Genomic DNA, 20456 nt, shown 5'->3' with positions numbered 1-20456 from the left:
ATCCAAAATACAAATATACCAGTAGTAAATAAATCCAAGAATTTAGGATTAGCCCATATACATAAAAAATTGCTTCTAGGCGTCTAAGGGGTCTGCATATTCTAAAGCGTTACATTCCTGCCAAAACTAAATACTTCTCATGTAATACATTAATACTATTTTCATTTGACTATTGCAATGTAGTTTATATTGAAAAAATTACTAGTGCAGTTTCTAATTCTATCCATTGGCAAAATTCCTGTATGGGGTTTTCTTATCGAATATCATCAATATCAAGTTGCATAACTTTTTTTCTTAATCTTCACTCTTATCTAAACATGATTTATACTATTTCATTTAACGCATAATCAAAACTGGGCAACCACCGTACCTAAAAGAGGTATTTAATATTTGTGATCATTAATACAATACTAGACATTACTAGATACGTATAAAACAATACTAGATATTTTAATCGCTATAGAGTAGATCAACATCCTACAGCAGCGTATCAGCGATCTTTCAGCTTTGTTGCTATTCAAATCTTTTACTTGCTTATGCAAAAATTACTCTTTTTATAGATTCAGAGAATATATTAAAAGGTTTCTTTTAGAATTTCAAATCAATACATAATAGATTACACGCATTAATCGTTCCTTGATACAAGTATATTAATATTAGATTTTTTGATGAATGAATTTTAATAGAAGTACAATTTGTATTGTGTGCGTTGTTGATATCTCTGTTTTATCGATGGTTGTGGGTAATTTAATTTATTTTTAATTTAAGATAAATTTTATGTCCTGTTTTTTCACGTAACTGACATTACTTTTTCGATTCTTCCTGCTCCTTCCTCTTCTATTTGTTAATAAATATTAAATTTTTTTAGATTTGTAAACAATTGTATGCCATTTCTAATTTATCATCAACTAATGAGCCTAAGTTGGACAGTTTGAGACAAGCCATGGGAATTCTACAGCACCATGACGCCATCACTGGAACAGAAAAAGAAGTTGTGGCCTATGATTATGCTCGGTTGCTACATATGGGAATTAGTGACTGTGAGAACGTCACTAGTAAAGCCCTTTCGTAAGTATATAAAAATAATGAATTAATTGGGCGGATTTAATGCTCACTACTCCAAAACATTTACCCCTCACAAAAACTTAATCCTAAATGACAGTATAATATATACCTAAATGGCGTTTTGTCCAAAAGTCGTTTTTTTGGACAAAACGCCAACGAAACACTAACGAGGCCAGCCTCCCCTGGTGCTTTAATCCCCGTAAATATCTATAGACGAGTTTATGTATATATAAATTCCGTCTTATAAGGTATATTTTTGTTTGTTGTATCAAAGCGGGTGCGCTGAGCATGGATATCCATAGTACAACCACAGAATAAACGATCTCAAGATCGTTTATTTTGTTTTCACAGAATAAACGATCTTGAGATCGTTTATTCTGTGGTACAACCGAGGCAGTCCTATTTTAGCCTCCGTTGTTATGTATGGAATTGATTTTTTCAGCATGCTGCATGTCTGCTGCTTGGTTCTCGTCGCGGTGAAAGTTGCTTTCCGGAGCTCGCGCTAAGTATTTTGGAAAGGACGCTCGCATGCGGACTCAGAGTCCGCAGCCTTCGAATGTGCATATTTCTAAAAATTATTGGCAATAATAGTTAATTTTTATTTATTTTAAGATTTTATTCATCGAATACATTGATTTTGGCATTTTAACAAAACTTATTGCTACAAAAAAATTAAAATAAACATTTAACAACACATAAAAACTCTCCAGAAATTAAAAATAAAAATGTGTTTCATTCTGAGCGGCATTCATGACAAATAACAAGTGAATGCTCTAAACAATCACATTTGTGGTATTCAACACAAAAAAAAACGAGAAGGTCTATTTTTTTTCTATCGCAGTATGAGCAACGTCCACGTTGTCCTGCTGGTAGGGGTTCAGGTATTTCCAGTCCGAAAAGTTCTTTTATTCTCAACTGCGTAGCCTTAGGAATAGTTTGCGTCATTCGACGGTGAATATAGCCCTCCACTAATTGAAATGACAAAGATCGCAAAAACTTTCTTCGTCGTATACTTTCATTATTATTCAATGAATGAACAACAAAAGAGTTTATTCCCGATACATTGAGTAACGAATAGAACACAACTATGGGCCATCTTCTTGTATTACGTGCACAGTTATAAGACGCACATAGCTTGTCCACATAGTCAACATCTCCTTTAGATGAGTTGTAGTCCAATATCATATCTGGTTTTCCAGTAGAAGCATCTATTTTGTCGTCAAAATGCATACTTGATAAAAGCAGCACGTTTTTTTTCTTTTTTGGTGTATATGATACTAAAGTACAGTTATGACGGAAGGCGAACATGGACGATAAAAGTGGACGATCCAAAGGATTCGAAAACTCAGGTGGCAATTCCCTTTTGTTTTTTCTAACTGTACCTAATAAAGTTAGCTTGAAATCGGACTGAAGGGAATTGAGTAGCTCCATACTGGTAAACCAGTTGTCAACTGTAATATTACGACAGGTTCCTTTTATTGATTGGCAGAATATCTGCACCACTGCAGTGGGAGAATTACTCGCTTGGAATGGACCCTTAGGCTGCTTTCCTACGTAAACCTCCATGTTGCAGGTGTAGAAAGTCTTGGCGTCTACCATAGCAAATATTTTTAGCCCATATTTATTGGGTTTGCTAGGTATATACTGCCTAAAGTTGCAATGCCCCCGAAATGCTTCTAGCTTCTCGTCTATTGTTAGCCATTCAAAAGGTGTATATGCTGAATCAAAGTTACCAACAACTGTATCAAACACTGTCCGGATGGCGGCTAGCTTATCAGTCTGTTTTCGTTCGTCTCTAGTTGCCAAATCATCAAAACGTAAACGATGTAGCAGAAATGGAAATCGACATTGGGACATCGTTAGTCGAAAAAGCTCGACGCCAGTACCATTCTGTGTCCATATTTCCTCAATATTAAGTCGATTAGATTTCAATACCCCAGATAAATAAAGCAATCCAATCAGTGCTTGTATTTCTAATATGTCCGTGTCTTTTGCATCTCTTTCATGTTGGTAATTGCTATCGAATTCAGTACTTCGCCTGTAAAAAAAAGCTTCCAAATATCAATTTCTCTTTTTAGGTCTTTCGCAGGTCTTTTTACCCCTGGAAGATGCTTTATCAAGTTTTCTGCCCTGGTTTTCACATTTATTTTCGTCATATGTTTGGCCCACTCAGTTCCATCTTTGCCAATAAACACAGAGTAATTTCCCCTAGCGACTTCATCAGTGGCAGCTTCCGTTTCCGAAGTTCCAAATCTTGCCTTTCTAAATTGTCTTCTTCTCCATCATCTTCTTGGTCCTCAAAATCACTCTTTGGCTCCTCATCATCTTCTTCTAAACATTCTTGCATGAGCTTTTGCAAACGAGCCTCCTCTCGACTCCAGGAGCACGCCATCTATAAAAGTGTACAAATAATAATAATCTATCTTAAATTTTAATAACACTCACCATTGCACAACAAGTTTAACAAAAAAAAACGCATAAAAATATTTAAATTGAACGCTTGCGCGCGGACTCACAGTCCGCAGTGGCTATAATTTGGCAATAAACGCACAAACCAACGCACAAATGAGCACTGACTCATAAAATATAAACCTACGGACTGTCCGCAGGTTTATATTTTATGCACTGACTGTAGGAGAACCCGGGATAGAAAGATACTTAATATTACAGCGCTGCTGGTTGTCGATTATTGAAATTAACGACAAAATAAAATAGTTGCGGAGTGAGAGTCCGCGCGCGAGCTCCGGAAAGTTAAGCACATGTTGCATGAAGTTGTGGTAAAATTTTGCGTAGAACCGGAAAATGCAAAAACAAATATATTATTCCATTTAAAAGGAAGTAACTTTGGTCTCTACTACTGCTGTGATGCCTCCTATATATGCAAAGTTATCTCCCTAATGCAGATCGAAAAGTGATTTAGAATTTTTATTTGGGACACCTTTTGATAAAAGGACGCGTTTACGAATTTTTTAGGGCATTTGGGATTTTTTAATATAACACAGCATTAAATACAATTTTCTAATGAATTGAATGTGAAAAAATGTCAGATTTAATATAGCAGGTACTTGAGCTAATTTTTTTTGCTATAAACTCATTCACCTCAGATTGTATTACTATGGCTTTTAAGAAGAGTGCAGTAAAATTTGTAGAGTCCCATTTTTGCCAACGCATATAGTTAGTTGCGTCAACTTTTTGAGGCCAATTATTTTCAGGCATCATTTAGAAAATATTGTGGAATGACCAGTAATTTTACCATGTATATAAGTATATTATTTATTTTATGGCATCCCACTCTCACCTGGATTAGAGAGAACATTCACTTATTGCATTCCTTGCTAAGGTTGTAATAGATCCTTTCTTAGGTATTTATTTATTTAAATGGCTACATACAACTTAATGTAATGACAAGGCACATATAACTTAATAAAAAACTTAAAGCTCACATTAGATGTTGTAACTGCTTTAGGAATAGAAGGTCATACTTAGAAATAAGTCAAAGTTTTCAAAAAACTTTTGAAAGATGCCTGATGTAGATACATCAGGCAGATGTTTTTAGTTAATTGTAGTCGTTTAATGTTTTCGATCAGATTTCTTGAAATTACTCCTGTTGTTGAACAGTTTGCACTTCTCTTATTTTCCTTTGTCTTCGAATAGAAGTCAAATATTGCTTTACTGGATGCTACACTGGTCAAATAAAATTTAAAATAGAGTTAAAATACGTACACACACATATATATATCATTATTGGTTAAAATTACAAAAATTATACATAGTTTAAAAGACAACATCAAACATACAAAAAAACAAGCAAATTTAAAATACAACTTAACTAACCACATCATTTACTTAACTCGCAAATTATCCTTAAAAAATACCTCCATAAGTGAGGAAATTACTAAGAACTCTCTTCAGTTTTTTCTCAAATACTGATAAGAACATTGAGTTTTATATCAGGTGGAAGGTGATTACATATATTTAGATACACATAAATTAAGGATTTTCTTATTAGGGTTGAAGTAGTGAAGGTTGTTAGTGCAAATGACTTACACCCTACTGTAACTTGCTGTATAAGACTAACACTCGTCGTTACGTCTTAGAGATAATTGCCTGCATATCCTAAATATGGGCGGTGTATTCACTTTTCGTCATATATAGGTATGCAGAGAGAATCCCGTAAATATCTATTACTTAGCCCAACATCGGATCACCAGCTGGTAGATCTACGAGGACTATTTCGCCTGCTTATATTGAAACTAAGCCTGCTGCAAAATATGTTGAAGTCATTATTAACAGCAAGCTGTCCTTTAGCGAACGGATTCAGTGCATTGCTAACAATGCGCCAAAACATCCGCCACTGACTTATGTCCCATGTCGGTGGACCCCTTCATACCAACTCCGCCTGCTGGTACCTTCTGTACATTTAGTTCTCATTTACGAAGATGAAGTTTGGACCCACACACTAAAGTAACTTGTCTATTACTAACGTCTTTCTCGAATTCAGCGTCGAGGTGCTTTACCAGTTGTGTCTGCCTACAGCACTATCTCCAAACCTCTGTTATTGTAATTTCTGGGACTTCATTGAGGAAAGAGCAGTATGGCGAAGTTGACTATTTTGTTACCCGGTTTGTCTTGGGATCATTATTTTTTGCAAGCCTTTTTATATGTTTGCAGCTAGGACTATTTGCACTTTATTTTATGTACGTATGTATGTATGTTTCTTATTAACTTCATTGTCCTTGGCATGCACATGGCTGATCATTTTGACAAATATTTGAAGTGCGAAAGATGGTACGCTCATCGGGCCTAGTAGGAGTAGTAGTAGTAAGGACGGGAGAGCTAGAGCCAAGTAGGCCTAAAAAGCTTCACCAACCCTAAAATCACACATCCTTATGCCTCCACTCCCAAAGTACGGTCTTCACTGAGTCGACCCGTCCTCTTAATAAAGGCTTGCATGTTGTCCCAGTCGAGATTTTTAAGATCTTCTCGTTCTTGGAAGGATCATCCCAAATTCCAAATATGTGGCATGAAGTTTTCTTGAGGATAGACCTGCCTTTCTCTTAAATCAATAAGTTGTAAATGCCTGTCTAGGCAGTTATGCCCAGTTAGGATTCTCTGGTCCCCTGTCGGCTCTTTGTTAGCAGTCACCTTACTTTTTTTTATCTCCTTGGCCTGTCCCTATGTCCATCTCCAATTCTTCCTTGCTATTTCCCAGCCGAAATGATTAAGTTTCTGGAAAATTTGGTTTTTACTGAGAGTTCTTACGATACACTCGGTGCCTATAAAGCGGCTAACGGAAGTTTGCCTGCGACCCATCTTAGAGACTTCCTTGTGTGCTGCCAGTCTCTTCGTTCCTGGACTAGCGCTGAGCTGGCTCGGAGTTTTTAGATCGTCTTGAGGGTTGCTTGACTATCAAAGTAGATACAGCTTCCCTTGTTACCTTATAATGCTTTCTGTTTCTTTGCTACTTCAAGTATGGTAAACACCTCCGCTTGGAAAACTGTGGCATGTTTCCCTAGCGGAAAGGATTTCCCTCTGTTCATCGCCATCCTTTACACTCCGGCTCTGGCTGACTTGGTGCTTTTCATCCATGTACCATCTGCATACCTAGGCCTGGTAGTTTAGTCCTTGGTTCGATGACCATTCTTCCGTTGTTGCAATTTCTACCCTAAAGCCTTTATTTAACCTTAATTTACCACTCGCTTTAGTAAATCTGGATGTCAGAATTGGTATGTTTTCACACATTCTGAGAGCAATCGTCATATAGCCTTGTCCTAAGTAAACATTCTTGCCGTTCTCTGAAAGAATTCGAATTCGTCGAGTCTATCACTCCGTAGAGATTGGAGTCGTGGCCAGTCCTGATAACATCGTTGGAGTTATGGTTCACAGAGCGGATATCTGAAAGAATATTAAGAATTACATCCAGTATGTAGTTAAGACGAAAAAGGGCGATCTCGATTAGACATATACTTCGAGATACCCCAACGAAAAAAATCCTAGGAAGCGTAGCAAGAAAGGCCGAAGTCATGTGCAATACAATCCCAGGCTAGCGTCTTAGGAAAACACGGGTTTGTAGTGAGTAGGAGTCCCACACTGCCGATTCCGACATGCATAATGCATTTCTTCCTTTAGCAGAAAGAAAAAAAATATCATGGCCACTATTGTTAATAATGATATTATTATATATTAGTGGCTTCAATTTTTAAAAATTGCAATTTTTATTGTAGATCACTAATTAAGGCTGATGATATAGTCGAGTTTAACTCTTGTCTTCTGACAAACGTAAGTCAATGTGCTTTAACCGAAGAATCTGAAAGGTTTTTGGTGACCGTATATAATCCTCTAAGTCATCCCATTGACAAATACGTGCGATTACCTGTAACTAGAACGTCTTATCGAGTCCTAGGACCTGATGGTACGATTGTATTAGACATGCAAACCTAAAATACTAAAATGTTTTTACTAGGTGAATTAGTTTCTGCTGAACTTTTTCCAATTTTATCAGCAGTCACGAAAATACCTGGAAGGAACAGCCAAGCTACTACTGAATTAGTATTTAAAGCCAGTCAGGTTCCCCCATTAGGATTTGTTTCGTATTATGTTCAGCGGGTAGAGGGCAATGATTTGATACAGGAAAATTTGGAGATGACTTTTAAATATTCAAATAGTAAGGTAAGAGCGTTAAAGATATGTTAAATTTTATACCAATCACATTATTTTATAGGGAGTAGGGTTTACAATAAATCCTTCAACTGGCTTATTAGCTTCAATTGAAAGAAATGATATTTCATTGTCAGTGGACCAGAGATTTTGGTTTTATAATGGCTCAAATGGCTTTTCTGATTTTGAGTTTAGATCATCTGGAGCTTATCTTTTTAGGTTGGTACTTTATTATGTCATAATGATATCCATCAGCACGCTTTTATTTATTATTATATTTATATAATTTTCTTTATAGGCCTGATGAAGATAACCCAATTGCTAAAATATCAGATACTGCCACCTTTGAAGTTTATTCAGGAAATATTGTTACTGAAGTGCATCAAACGTTCAATAAATATGTTAAACAAATTATTAAAGTTTACGAAAATGAAGAATATCTAGAATTTGATTGGATTGTTGGTCCTATTGATATGTTTGATTCGTAAGTGACACTAATTTATAATTATTACCTTGTATTGTATAATTAGTACTTTTAGTATAAATGGAAAAGAAATTATATCTCGTTTTACTACAGATTTAAACACAAATGCCACGTTTTACACTGATTCCAATGGTAGAGATATGATGAGACGAATAAGGAACTATAGACCTACCTGGAATCTAATGGTAAATGAAACTATCTCTTGCAATTATTATCCTGTAACTTCCAGAATTACTTTAAAAGATGAAGATCGCAACCTGGAATTTGCTGTTTTAACTGATAGAGCTGAAGGCGGATCAAGTTTGGAAGATGGTGAAATTGAACTCATGGTAATTGGAGTTACATTATTTTGACAATATATTGGTATTTATTTTCCGATTTTATTTAAATCAGTTATTAAGAAATACTATAACAGACGACCAATTGGGTGTAGGAGAAAGTCTTCAAGAATTGGCATTTGATGAAGGCATAGTTGCACGGGGAGCACATTACGTTGCTTGGGGGCATATAAATAAAACTTCTGAAGCAGGTAAATTTTAATTATAAATTTAAATATAAGCGTGCAAGCATCTTTTATATTTTGTACACTAGTATTTAATGTACACATTTAAAAACATTATAAAAAAAACATAAAGTCTATTAAACAATTTATTTATTAAGCTTGAAGGACTGTAATTGCAGACATTAAACTAATCAAGTTTTATCATTTCAATAAAATACTTTATTATATAAAACTTAGTTGTCCTCTTTTCCTAAATAGGCGAACCTTGTTAACGAAATACCTATATCGCATGCTAAATGAAGTATTTTGATAAAGTTTTTTTTAATATTTAAAAAATTATTATCTGTATTTTCAGAGGAAACTATTGCTTCAATACAACATGAAATTGTGACGCAAAAGCTATTAGATTCATGGGTTTTTCTCTCAGTACCTACAGCAGCCAATTTTGCTGAATATGCAAAATCTCACGTAATGAAGGTACAATTATAATAAGTATTTAATTAATAAGTATTTAACTACCTTTAAGTATTATAATACAATCTTTATAGTTTTCTGGACTGGTTAAGGCACTTCCTAAGAACGTTCATATTATGACGTTAGAACCATGGACTACTGATAACACTTACCTTATCCGCTTGGAACACGTTTTTGAAAAAAATGAAGATCCGATATTATCAAGCCCTGTTACAGTAAATCTTACGGTAAGTTTAGAAAACGCTTCATTAGTACACTGTGTTTTTATTAAAAACCAACCTAATCAATAAAATTACATGAGATTTCCAAAGAAATGATAAAGTACGTATACCAAAAGCTAGATGTATATTAAAACACAAATACCTAAATACATAAAAATAGAGAAAGGGTAGAATGGGCCAAGACCTGCGCTGCGCCAATTGTGTAATTCCATGGCCGCCATTTGTATGGTCTAATGCTGGGACATCGCAATGAAACATCGACCTTGAATATCGAAAGGTAATATCGATGCCTTAAAAACATTGCTTCAAGGCTTAAGGTAGCAAAGGTAAATGCGGAACCGACTTTTGTCAATCAAAGAACCTCTTGTCTAGAGGTTATCGACATAACGCTGGTTACACGGCCATTTGCGGATAGGGTTAAAAACTGGAGGGTATCACAGGACATAACTATGTCCGATCATAGGATGATTCGATTTGAAATCGCTTCGGATAAAAAGGAAGCGCTCCTCAAAAGAAACCGGAAGGCCACCGACTTAACCAAATCTAAAGAGGACCTAGTTGAGTCCATGCGTACTCTAGGTGGAGCCATCTTCTCCAAAGAGGAACTAGATATAGAGGTAGTGAGGCTAAACCGTATAATTGTCAGTTCTTACGAGATAGCATGTCTTCTCAGGAGAATAAGCGGCAAGATCCCTGATGGAATAATACTCAAGACCGTCTTAAAATAGACGTAAGAAGGTCGCATCATCGCGCTCTCAAGGAGGAAACTCAAGAGAATTGGGATGTATATTTAATAACTTGAAAAAAATTTAACAATGAAGTCGGACGCTGTAAAAGAGACTGCCGGGGTAAGTTCTGTAGATAGATGGAATCTCTCCCAAGCACAGCTTGTCTTCAGAGCTACTGGGCTCTGACAGGAAAACTGAGATAGGATCCTTGAAAAAAGGTGATTTATGAACCTCAAACAAAGACAAGACCATCGCGCTTGTTCTCAAAACTCACTTTCCTAGAAAAGAATATGTTGCTCCTTATGGCGAGGAACCAGAGCCGGAGCCGGACTGGAACCTCACCAAAAAAATAGTTACAAATGAAGCCATAGCTTGGGCAAAGAGTGGGTTTAGTCCATATAAGGCTGCGAAGCCTAATAGCATTATACTCACGATGCTGCAGGTAGGCCTCGAAACTATAGTCCTTCACTAAAAGAGAGTTCTTGAGGCCAGCATTGCAATGGGGTATGTTCCATTAGCATGGACTGCAGTTCACTTGGTCAGTTAGGACAAACCGACGCTAGAAGACCGGAAGGTCAGTGCTACACTAGGAGATTGTTGTGTCGAGACCAGGGTATAGGGCTGCTGCCCATAAGGCAGTTGTCTTTCGCCATACCTCTCGTGTCTGGTGATGGACAGTCTTCTCAGAAAGCTGGAACTTGAACGATGCTATGCACAAGCATACGTGAATGATGGACTAGTGATGATCACGGGCAAATTCGTGAACACAGTCTGTGAACGCAAGCAAGCCGCGTGCACGATGGTGCACCAGTGGGCTATCAGTCAACCTAAAGAAGACCGAGCTCATTCTCTTTACTAAGAGACGGAATTTGACAGACTTTAAACCTCCCTTTATGTATTTAACTTGCCTAACATTAGCTAACCGAGCAGCAGGTCAAATACTTGTGAGATACATTAGACAACAAACCTACGTAGAGCAGGTAGTAAATAAGGCAACAGCGCAAATATGGCTATTGCAGGCTCCAGTGGCTTTATCCTGCAGTCATACGACTGAGGATCCAATGGTGCGAGCGGCATTAAGGGTGACCAATGCCCAAAAACTGGCTAGACTGCAAAGACTAGTTTGTTTCGGAATTAAAAGGGAGACTATCTATGGTGGCGCATAAGAGAAAGAAGGATAGCGGAGAGTTCACTTAGAACGAGGCCATATGACGATTGCTCTCAGGATATGTAAGAACATACCAATTCTGACCTCCAGATGTGCTACAGCGAGTGGCAAACTAAGAGTAAAGATAGGCTTTCGGGTGGAAATCCCGACAAAGGAAAAATGGTCAACGAACTAAGTGAAAGGGATAAATGGTTTTTAGGCCACATACACAGATTGGCCATGGATGGAAAGTATCAAATCAGCCGGGGCTGCAGTATACAGGATGGAAACGAAAAGTGCCAGGATTGGAAGGACTGGCAGCGTACAAGAAAGTGAGATTAAGGAAGGTCCCAGGATACCAGAGTATTGAGGGCAATGAACGAGCTGATGAACTAGTAAGACAATGTTCCATTAGCCTCTTCTTAGGCTCCGAGCCGTGCTCCATAACATTAAAAAACAAATTTCCCAGGAACTTAATAATTGAGTCCAGGAAAAAAAAAGGAAAAGTTGAAAAAGGACAGAAGGATGTAGACAGGCAACGGAGATAAGAATAAATCATGACGGCTCTAAAGTAAGGCGACTCCTAACAAAGAATCGTCAAGAAATTAAAGACTTGTTGGGAATCCTAACTGGGCATACCGGTTTAATCAGGCATCTACATCTTCTTGGTGTAAGAGAAAGCCTACTCTGTCCGAATTGCGGTACAAGGGAAGAAACTTCATACCACATATTAGGAATTTGCAATAGGTAAAGTCGCATGAGAAAAAAAATATTTGAAGCTAGGGCACTCCAATGGGAAGGTCTTAAAGATCTGGACTGCGATAGCGTGCAAGCCTTTATTAAGAGGACGGCCAACTCAGTGAAGACCGTGCATTGGGAGTGGAGGCATAGGGGTGGATGATTCTACTATTACCACTATTACTACTTAAAATTCAATTTTTGCCTTGCATTAATTAATTTTCCATACATATAAAAAAATAACAACAAACTTAAGTGCAGAAAAGAAAATGAAAAGATTATTCAATAATTTACATAAGTGCCTGGTATCTTGCAAATATACCAGGTAGCAAGTTTTTGCCAGATTACAACTGAGAAGTGATCATATAACTGCTAGTATATTTCAAAATAAAGCAAATACAAATATTTACAATCTAAAACTCTAAGAATAGAAACATTCATTATACTTGGCAGTTATGAGAAGTATATAAGCACGTCTGGCTTATATCTGTACACTTCATTTTTAATATAATACTAAAGAAAGTAGTCCAATAGATTAAAATGTGGTGACCTAGGTGGCTATTTGATTGATGCATGCCTGCCTATCCACCGGCTTGGGAAAGTTTTATCTAGGAATCTTTTAACAATCACAGCATAGTGGGAACTTTCCCACTCGGTTGAAACCATAACGCTTGGTTTGACATATCCAGGTTATTTTTATCAAGATACAGTGGACTGCGGTTCACTTGGTTAGTTAGGACAAACCGACGCTAGAAGACCGGAAGATCAGTGCTACACTAGGAGATTGTTGTGTGGAGACCAGGGTATAGGGCTGCTGCCCATAAGGCAGTTGTTTTTCGCCATACCTCTGGTGTCTGGTGATGGGCAGTCTTTTCAGAAAGCTGGAACTTGAACGATGCTATGCACAAGCATACGTGGATGATGGACTAGTGATGATCACGGGCAAATTCGTGAACACAGTCTGTGAACGCAAGCAAGCCGCGTGCACGATGGTGACCGGTGGTGTCAGGAGACAGGGCTATCAGTCAACCTAAAGAAGACCGAGCTCATTCACTTTATTAAGAGACAAAATTTGACAGACTTTAAACCGCCCACTATGTATCAGACTAGCCTAACATCAGAATACTTGTGTAATACATTATACAACAAACTCACGTAGAGCAGGTAGTAACTAAGACAACATCCCAAATATGGCTATTGCAGGCTCCAGTGGCTTTATACTGCAGTCATACGACTGAAAGTCCAATGGTGCGAAGGGCATTAAGGGTGACCAATGCCCAAAAACTGGCTAGACTGCAAAGACTAGTTTGTTTCGGAATTAAAAGGGAGACCATGGCGGCGCATAAGAGAAAGAAGGATTACGGAGGATGGCGCAATTTTTACTCGGGACAAGGCCATATGACGATCGCTCTCAGCATATGTAACAACATACCAATTCTGACCTCCAGCGAGTGGCAAACTAAGAGTAAAGATAGGCCTTCGGGTGGAAATCCCTACAAAGGAAGAATGGTCAGTGAACTCAGAAGTCAAAGGGATAAATGGTTTTTAGGCCAGATACACAGATAGGTCATGGATGGAAAGTATCAAATCAGCCGGGGCTGCAGAGTACAGGATGGAAATGAACTCAGGAGAATCCTTTCGGGTAGGGAAACACACTATAGTTTTCGAAGCGGTATCTATTCTGATAGTCAAGCTGCCATCAAGGTGATCCAAAAATTCTGGACCAGTTTAGCGGTAGTCCAGGAGTGCCAGGATTAGAAAGACTGGCAGCGTACAAGGAAGTAAGATTAAGGAAGGTCCCAGGATACCATTATTGCGAGTATTGCGGGCAATGAACGAGCTGATGAACTAGTAAGACAAGGTTCCGTTATCCTCTTCGTAGGCTCCGAACCGTGTTCCATAACATTAAAAAACCTTTTTTTTCAGAAACTCAATAATTGAGTTTGGGAAAAAGCAAGGAAAAGTTGAAAAAGGACAGAAGGATGTAGACAAGCCACGGAGATAAAAGCAAATCATGATGGATCTAAAGTCAGGCAACTCCTAACAAAGAGCTGACAAGGGATTAAGGACTTGTTGGGAATCCTAACTGGGTATAACGGTTTAATCAGGCATCTACTGGAATTTTAAATAGCTAAAGTCGCATGAGAAAAAAAAATTGAAGCTAAGACACTCCAACGGGAAGGTCTAAAGATCTGGACTGCAACAGCGTGCAAGCCTTTATTAAGAAGACGGCCAACTCAGTGAAGATTGTGCATAGAGAGAGGAGGCATAGGGGTGAATGATTCTCGAATTGGCGAAAAGGGATTATAGGCCTACTTGCCGAGCTCTAGCTGCCCCACTTAGTAGTATGTTACTACTACTACTACTACTTAAAACTCAATTTTTGCATTGCATTAATTAACACTTCATACATATGAAAAAGTAACAATAAATGCAGAAAAGAAAATGAAAAGATTATTCAATAATTTACAAAAATGCCTGGTACCTTGCAAATATACCAGGTAGCAAGTTTTTGTCAGATTACAACTGATAAGTGATCATATAACTGCTAGTATTTTTCAAAATAAAGCAAATAAAAATATTTACAATCTGAAACTCTGAGAATAGAGACATTCATTATACTTGGCAGTTATAAGAAGTATGTAAGCACGTCTGGCTTATATTTGTATACTTCATTTTTAGTATATTAGTAAAGAAAGTAGTCCAATGAATTAAAATCTGGTGACCTAGGTGGCTATTTTATTGATCCACGCCTGCCTATCCACCGGCTTGGGAAAGTATTATCTAGGAATCTTAACAATCACAGCATAGTGGGAACTTTCCCACTCGGTTGAAACCATAACGCTTGGTTTGACATATCCAGGTTATTTTTATCAAGATACAGTGTCGCCAGTGTGTAATTGTGTCGCGTCAAACTTCCTTCAAAGGACTATGATCCTATTATTCTGTTGTTAATACTGCCTATACAATTACTTTTCATAATTCTGAGAATGATTTTTCTGTAACAATTGTGGATTCTTGCTCAGTACCTAAAATCAAGCATAGTTGTCCATTTAAACAAAAAATTGCCTCGTCTATAAAGGATATCTGTTTCATGTGAAACCTAGACAAATGTCTAGAGTTATTATTATAGGTCATGGTGATGGTCTGGCAAAAACTCATTTCTGTGATCTGGATCATCTTCTAGTACCTCTTAAAGTAATTAAATTTTATAAGGGTACCACTTTTATTTCTTTAATTTTGTTATAGTCGTTGCGAAACGTATTACCAAAAGCGAGTTGTAAAATCCGGTTTTTTGTGTAATGAAACCAGAATGTATCCATTTTTATCATTAGGAACCAGTTCCTCTTGGTCTGTGAAGATTTTTAACAATTCAAGTCTCTTTACACTTAGTCTCAGTTCTACTAACTGTAGAATCTCTTACAGATTCTCTGTTCGGATATTCATTGTTGAAGATTATTTGAATTTCCTTCTGTTTTATAGTTTCCTTACCACAGATAAGTATAAATTAATCTCACAATTCTCTAAGTCTCAGTAAAATGCATTGTAAATATTTTCAATTAACCATATAGTTGAAACTTTGAAATAATTGGAACTTTGAGGTGTTCCTTAAATGCCATGTATCTCATTTAAAGGCTTATAATTGTTTTTAGTCTTTTATGAATATTAGAACGTGATTTTTTCATTAACTTAAAATTTCAAAAACACTTTTTTTCTGTTTAACTGTTTTATTTCTATCTAGTGCATTTTGATATTGTCTCTTAACCCAGGTTCGTATATTTTTGCGATATGCGGATGACACGATGGTTCTGGCACAAAACGAACAGGAAATACTCCATTCGAGAATTTAACGAGTAGAAGCTGCTAGTTTGAAATTAGGCCTATGTCTAAACAGGACCCAATGCTGTCTGTTGATTGTGCACAGATCTCAGGCAATCCCAGTAACACTTCGACTTATCTATGATATACAAACTAATGCCACTGTCATTTATCTTGCCGCAAAAATAAGGAAAAGGATTGGAATGGTACAAAAACTCTGGACAGATACATACATAGTGTCCCAGCGAAAACAAAACAGGCCTTTTCAGTGTAAAAACCTTTTTTTTTCAAACACATTAATTTTATTTTCGAGGGGGGCAATTTTTAATGAGCAAGGCACCAGTAAAGGCTCATACCAGTAACCACCTAGTGGTGGGATCACCCTAAAAATCTTCAATGGAAAGAAGTGTCATGTACAACTTCTAACGCCATTTTGTCCCAACTGACCAGGTGAACCAGAGTCTCTCTAGTCAGAAGAGCACGGCAGATGGTATTTGTTTTCCCCTTATCAAATGCTCCTTCCACGTCAAAGAAAAGATCAAGTACCATTTCCTTATTCCTTATAGATTTTTCAGAATTGCTCACCACAGAGAGAAGTACCCTTTTCGTCGACTTCCTTTTCAGACATGCTGATTCTGTTAGAATCTCCTTTATTATATACCTTTTTATAAGCCTTTCTACAGTCTTCATTAGAACAATTCTGGATACAACTACCAAGTTTGAAGTGGCTGCTATGATTTCTCTAGGTAAAGGAGCTTTTTGAAATTCAGAAAATAGCCCTACAGCCCTCTACGAGGGAATGAAATAACCCCTAAAATATATTAAATTATTATATTTACTATAATTTGAATGTTATTTTTTCTTAATATTACTAAAGTGACTGAGGCCTTTCATTAATAATGGCAGCTTGTTAAAATTCTGAAAAGATAATTTGATCCTGATTCATATTAAATAAAAGAAGCAAAGATTAACTGCCTACTGCCAGTGAAAAGTAGATAGATAAGAAATGCCTACCTTTATGTCGTTTAAATAAAATAAGTTTAATAAAACATAAATTTAGTAAGTGCTTTAATTGAGCTCCACCTATTCCCATACAAGAATAAAGGCTTTGCTCAAACCAAGTCTGGCATTTTCTAGAACTTCAGGTGTTATCCTCTGACACTCATTTACGACCCTTTCACATAATTCTTCAAAGGTTTCTGGTTCGGTAGCGTAAACTTTAGTTTTTAAATGTCCCCATAAAAAAATCAAGTAGCGTCAAATCAGGCGATCTAGCTGGCCATTCCATAAAGATATTTCATCAAGATATTCCGTCACATTACCAGCATAGTGTGGAGGTGCTCCATCTTGTTGGAAAATGACTTGATCTTCATCATAATCGTTTCCGCCTTTAATTATTTCTACTATTATTGGATTGACCGCATTTTCTAAGACAAAAAATGACTCAGCCATGAAGTCCCCAAAGATTCCTGCCCAAACATTTAACTTCTTAGGTAACTGGGTATGAATTTCGAGAAACTGTCCAGGATTGGCATCTAACCAGTAGCGGTAGTTATGACGATTTGCTTTTCCATTAAGTAAAAACGTTCATTTATCTCAGAGGCAAATGTTGTAAATAAGACGCGGATTAACAATGATCAACTCAGTACGGGTTTCATAAAATTGCACTTGTATGTCATAATCGTCCTCATTTAGTTCTTGCACTAAATGAATTTTGTAACGATGGAATTTGTTTTGCCAATTTTCTGACACTTATACCGGGTTCGGCATGAAGTTGACCTAGGACAGCTTTTTGCATTACTTTATTAGCAACAACAGCATGTTCCCTTTAAGAACCTCTGAGACCCCGAAAATAAGTTGGACTTGTCCTTTTATAAATGATATCCAAAGCAAAGTCCAAACTACCTTTTTGGTTTTCGATGTTTTTAGAGTTTTAGAAACGTTTCATATCTAGAGAAATTACAGCAGCCACTTAAAAACTAGCAGTTATATTCAGAATTAAAACACCTTTTAAACACGGTATGAGGCGAACTCTACCGTTTAAATTCAAGATTCTAGGGGTGATCCCACTCCCTTATAAAAGGTTGCTGGTTTGATAATGCTTTGCTCATTAAATATGGTCCCCTTAGAACATTGAAAGGCAAGAATATTGGCAGTTTATCTCTGATGCAATGATGCCAAATACTTATGTAGAAATGGCAAAAAAAAACAGTTTTTATAATATAATAAAAATTTGTCTTATTTTGATAGGCGCAAAACAATACTATTCCTCTTTAATAAAATATAAAGATTTTTTTTTTAATAAAATATGATAAGATACTTTATAAAGAAGTCAACATTTAAAGTTAAATAAATGTAGATTACGTATATTAGAGAAAAAGGCAACAACATCGCAACGCCGCTCGATCGCATTGTTAATTCCACTGATACAAGTACTCTTTACCAGTGCCGTCGTCAAAAAATATTTACATGATAAATATAGATTATGTCTTAAATTATAAATAATATTACCGTTTTAGAATTCTTTATGCGTTTTTTTAACGTACTCCATTAGAGTAAAGGTACTTATCTACTAAGAAGCATTTTTATGCAAATTAAATATTTTATAGTTTTAGATTTCTTAATAAATTTTTATTATTCTACGTTTATGACGATGGTTGTCCCTTGGAGTGCCGCAGAGTATCTCTCGCTTTCTCCAGTCGTTGCTCCTGCTTGTATGCCTTCGCGTTACTTCCACATCATCTACAGTTTCTTACAGGTGATCTGCCTCTCATTCTTTTGCGGTCCGCTTTCCCTTGGATCACAATTTTCTCCATTTCATTATTCTGTGACCGAAATATTAAGTATGCGCCTCTGGATTCTTGGAAAAAGTCTTTCATAATCCCGAATATTCAGCTCTCTGCGTACGGAGATATTTGTTCTATAAGGTTTTCAAAAGATTCTCAAATTTCGCTGCTACGTTTAACGAAATCAGAGAGATGAAAATATCATTCAATATCTTCGCTTTGAGAACTATTATCTTGCTCTTTTTCCTGATATTGCGGTCCTTCATGATTTAAGCAAATCTGCCATTCATATATACTATAATATAATAATTTTACCATTTGAAAAATATTCGCTCATATATGTCACTGAGATCCGAAGGTCTGGATCTATAAAAATTTGCAAAATTCTAACAATAGGTATATAATAATTGATTTTACTATTAGGTTTTACTTATCTATAGCTAAGCCCCACCTGCATATTGTTTCTCTTCAATAATTTTTCAACTTTATTTCATACGAATTTTGTAGGACCTATTTTCGACTTTCCTAGTAAAGTCCATCAAAGAAACCACCCTAGGAGGAAACCAGTGGCTTGAAGATAATCAACGTTTGAATTTTAAGTCTTTATATCAATTAGATGACTTAGACTTTCAAATGCTTAAACATTCTGGAGGATATTTGGAAAGTACAAGCATTACTTTGGAACCTATGGAAATAAGAACTTTTATAATTGAAGTTACCATTAATTCTTAGTAAATAAATATGTGATAATAAAGGAATGATAACATTTTAAATATTCTTTTAATACCCTTATTATATAATATAGTGGCCTGACGGCAATATATTGACAGGATGGAAAAGATCTTTTTAGCAAAATTCAAAAATATGTTGAAAAATTTATTTTTAAGTGATACAACTTTATGCCCTTCAAATCCTTCAAATGGAGTGAGGATCAAGTGAGATTTTATTAAAAAGTTTAAACTCCCATATATTGCTGCTAGGTTTTAAAATCGACTAACTCTTCATCCTTCTTAAAAATTTGGAACTAATAATAGGTAATCCCCGAAATGCAAGAATAGATAAAATTATTTTAAAATTTAACGTATTAGTCAGGTAAATGATCAAACGGTTCGCCAACTTGCATAAAGTGATATAGATAATTTTTAAACAATTGAATGCCTGTTCATTTTTTCGAGGTAATGTGTAAGCGTCTCGCAAAATAATCTTCAATTGGTACTAGCTCGATAATGACAATTGTGGTTATATAAGTTACTATTATTCGCTCGTTCAATGGTCTTATTTAGTTCTTGCTCTTGCTTGCTCTAACTATATTCTTTTAAGGACGGAATTCGTTATTTTGATTTTTTTTTAATTTCTGTATACTGCAACCGCATGTTAGAGGAAAGGTATCTAGTAAATACTAATCCTATTTAAATGTAAAGAAAGAATAATGTAAAAATAATACAAATATTACAAAACTAATGTCTAATGTCAAAGACAAATTTTTGCTATTTGACGTAGAGAGCTCATTTTTCATAAATTATTGGAAGTAAAAAGATTAAATATGTACAATGGAAGACTTTTACTTACGCATTGTTAACTATACCTAGGTATCCATAATAAAGAACTTTTTAAACGATAATTTTCTTATAACATTACCTTCTCTATTAACCTACTATCTTATTACTGATTTAGCCTGTGGCTTTCAAGTTGATGAGGAGCATGTTGTATTTAGCAAAACGAAAATATGACAAAACTTAAAATTTCTATCCAGTCAATTTAACCGATACCAAAATTCGACTAATAACTAGCAATATTTTGTTCATCATGGTAACATTCCAACATTCCAAAGTACT

At 36.1% G+C, this 20456-nt stretch overlaps 1 protein-coding gene across 2 annotated transcripts in view; it reads left to right on the top strand.

Annotated features, from left to right (window-relative positions):
* The window catches only part of LOC126740508 (lysosomal alpha-mannosidase-like), a 45369-nt gene extending 25975 nt beyond the window's left edge, over nt 1-19394 (top strand). The window contains exons 9-18 of one of the 2 annotated variants that reach the window (XM_050446569.1): nt 869-1068; nt 7290-7477; nt 7529-7734; nt 7787-7941; nt 8021-8206; nt 8253-8535; nt 8600-8735; nt 9064-9185; nt 9257-9409; nt 19129-19394. In XM_050446569.1, coding sequence (XP_050302526.1) covers nt 869-1068; nt 7290-7477; nt 7529-7734; nt 7787-7941; nt 8021-8206; nt 8253-8535; nt 8600-8735; nt 9064-9185; nt 9257-9409; nt 19129-19353 — 1854 coding nt within the window. In that variant the 3' untranslated portion in view covers nt 19354-19394. The remainder of the gene's footprint in view (nt 1-868; nt 1069-7289; nt 7478-7528; nt 7735-7786; nt 7942-8020; nt 8207-8252; nt 8536-8599; nt 8736-9063; nt 9186-9256; nt 9410-19128) is intronic. The other variant, XM_050446570.1, reaches the window with a different exon arrangement.
* Nucleotides 19395-20456: the final 1062 nt, after the last annotated feature.

The sequence above is a fragment of the Anthonomus grandis genome, chromosome 9 (genome assembly GCF_022605725.1).
Source record: "Anthonomus grandis grandis chromosome 9, icAntGran1.3, whole genome shotgun sequence".
Classification (NCBI taxonomy): domain Eukaryota; kingdom Metazoa; phylum Arthropoda; class Insecta; order Coleoptera; family Curculionidae; genus Anthonomus; species Anthonomus grandis.
Note: the sequence above shows the minus strand (reverse complement) of the source record. Positions and strands in the feature narration are given on the sequence as shown.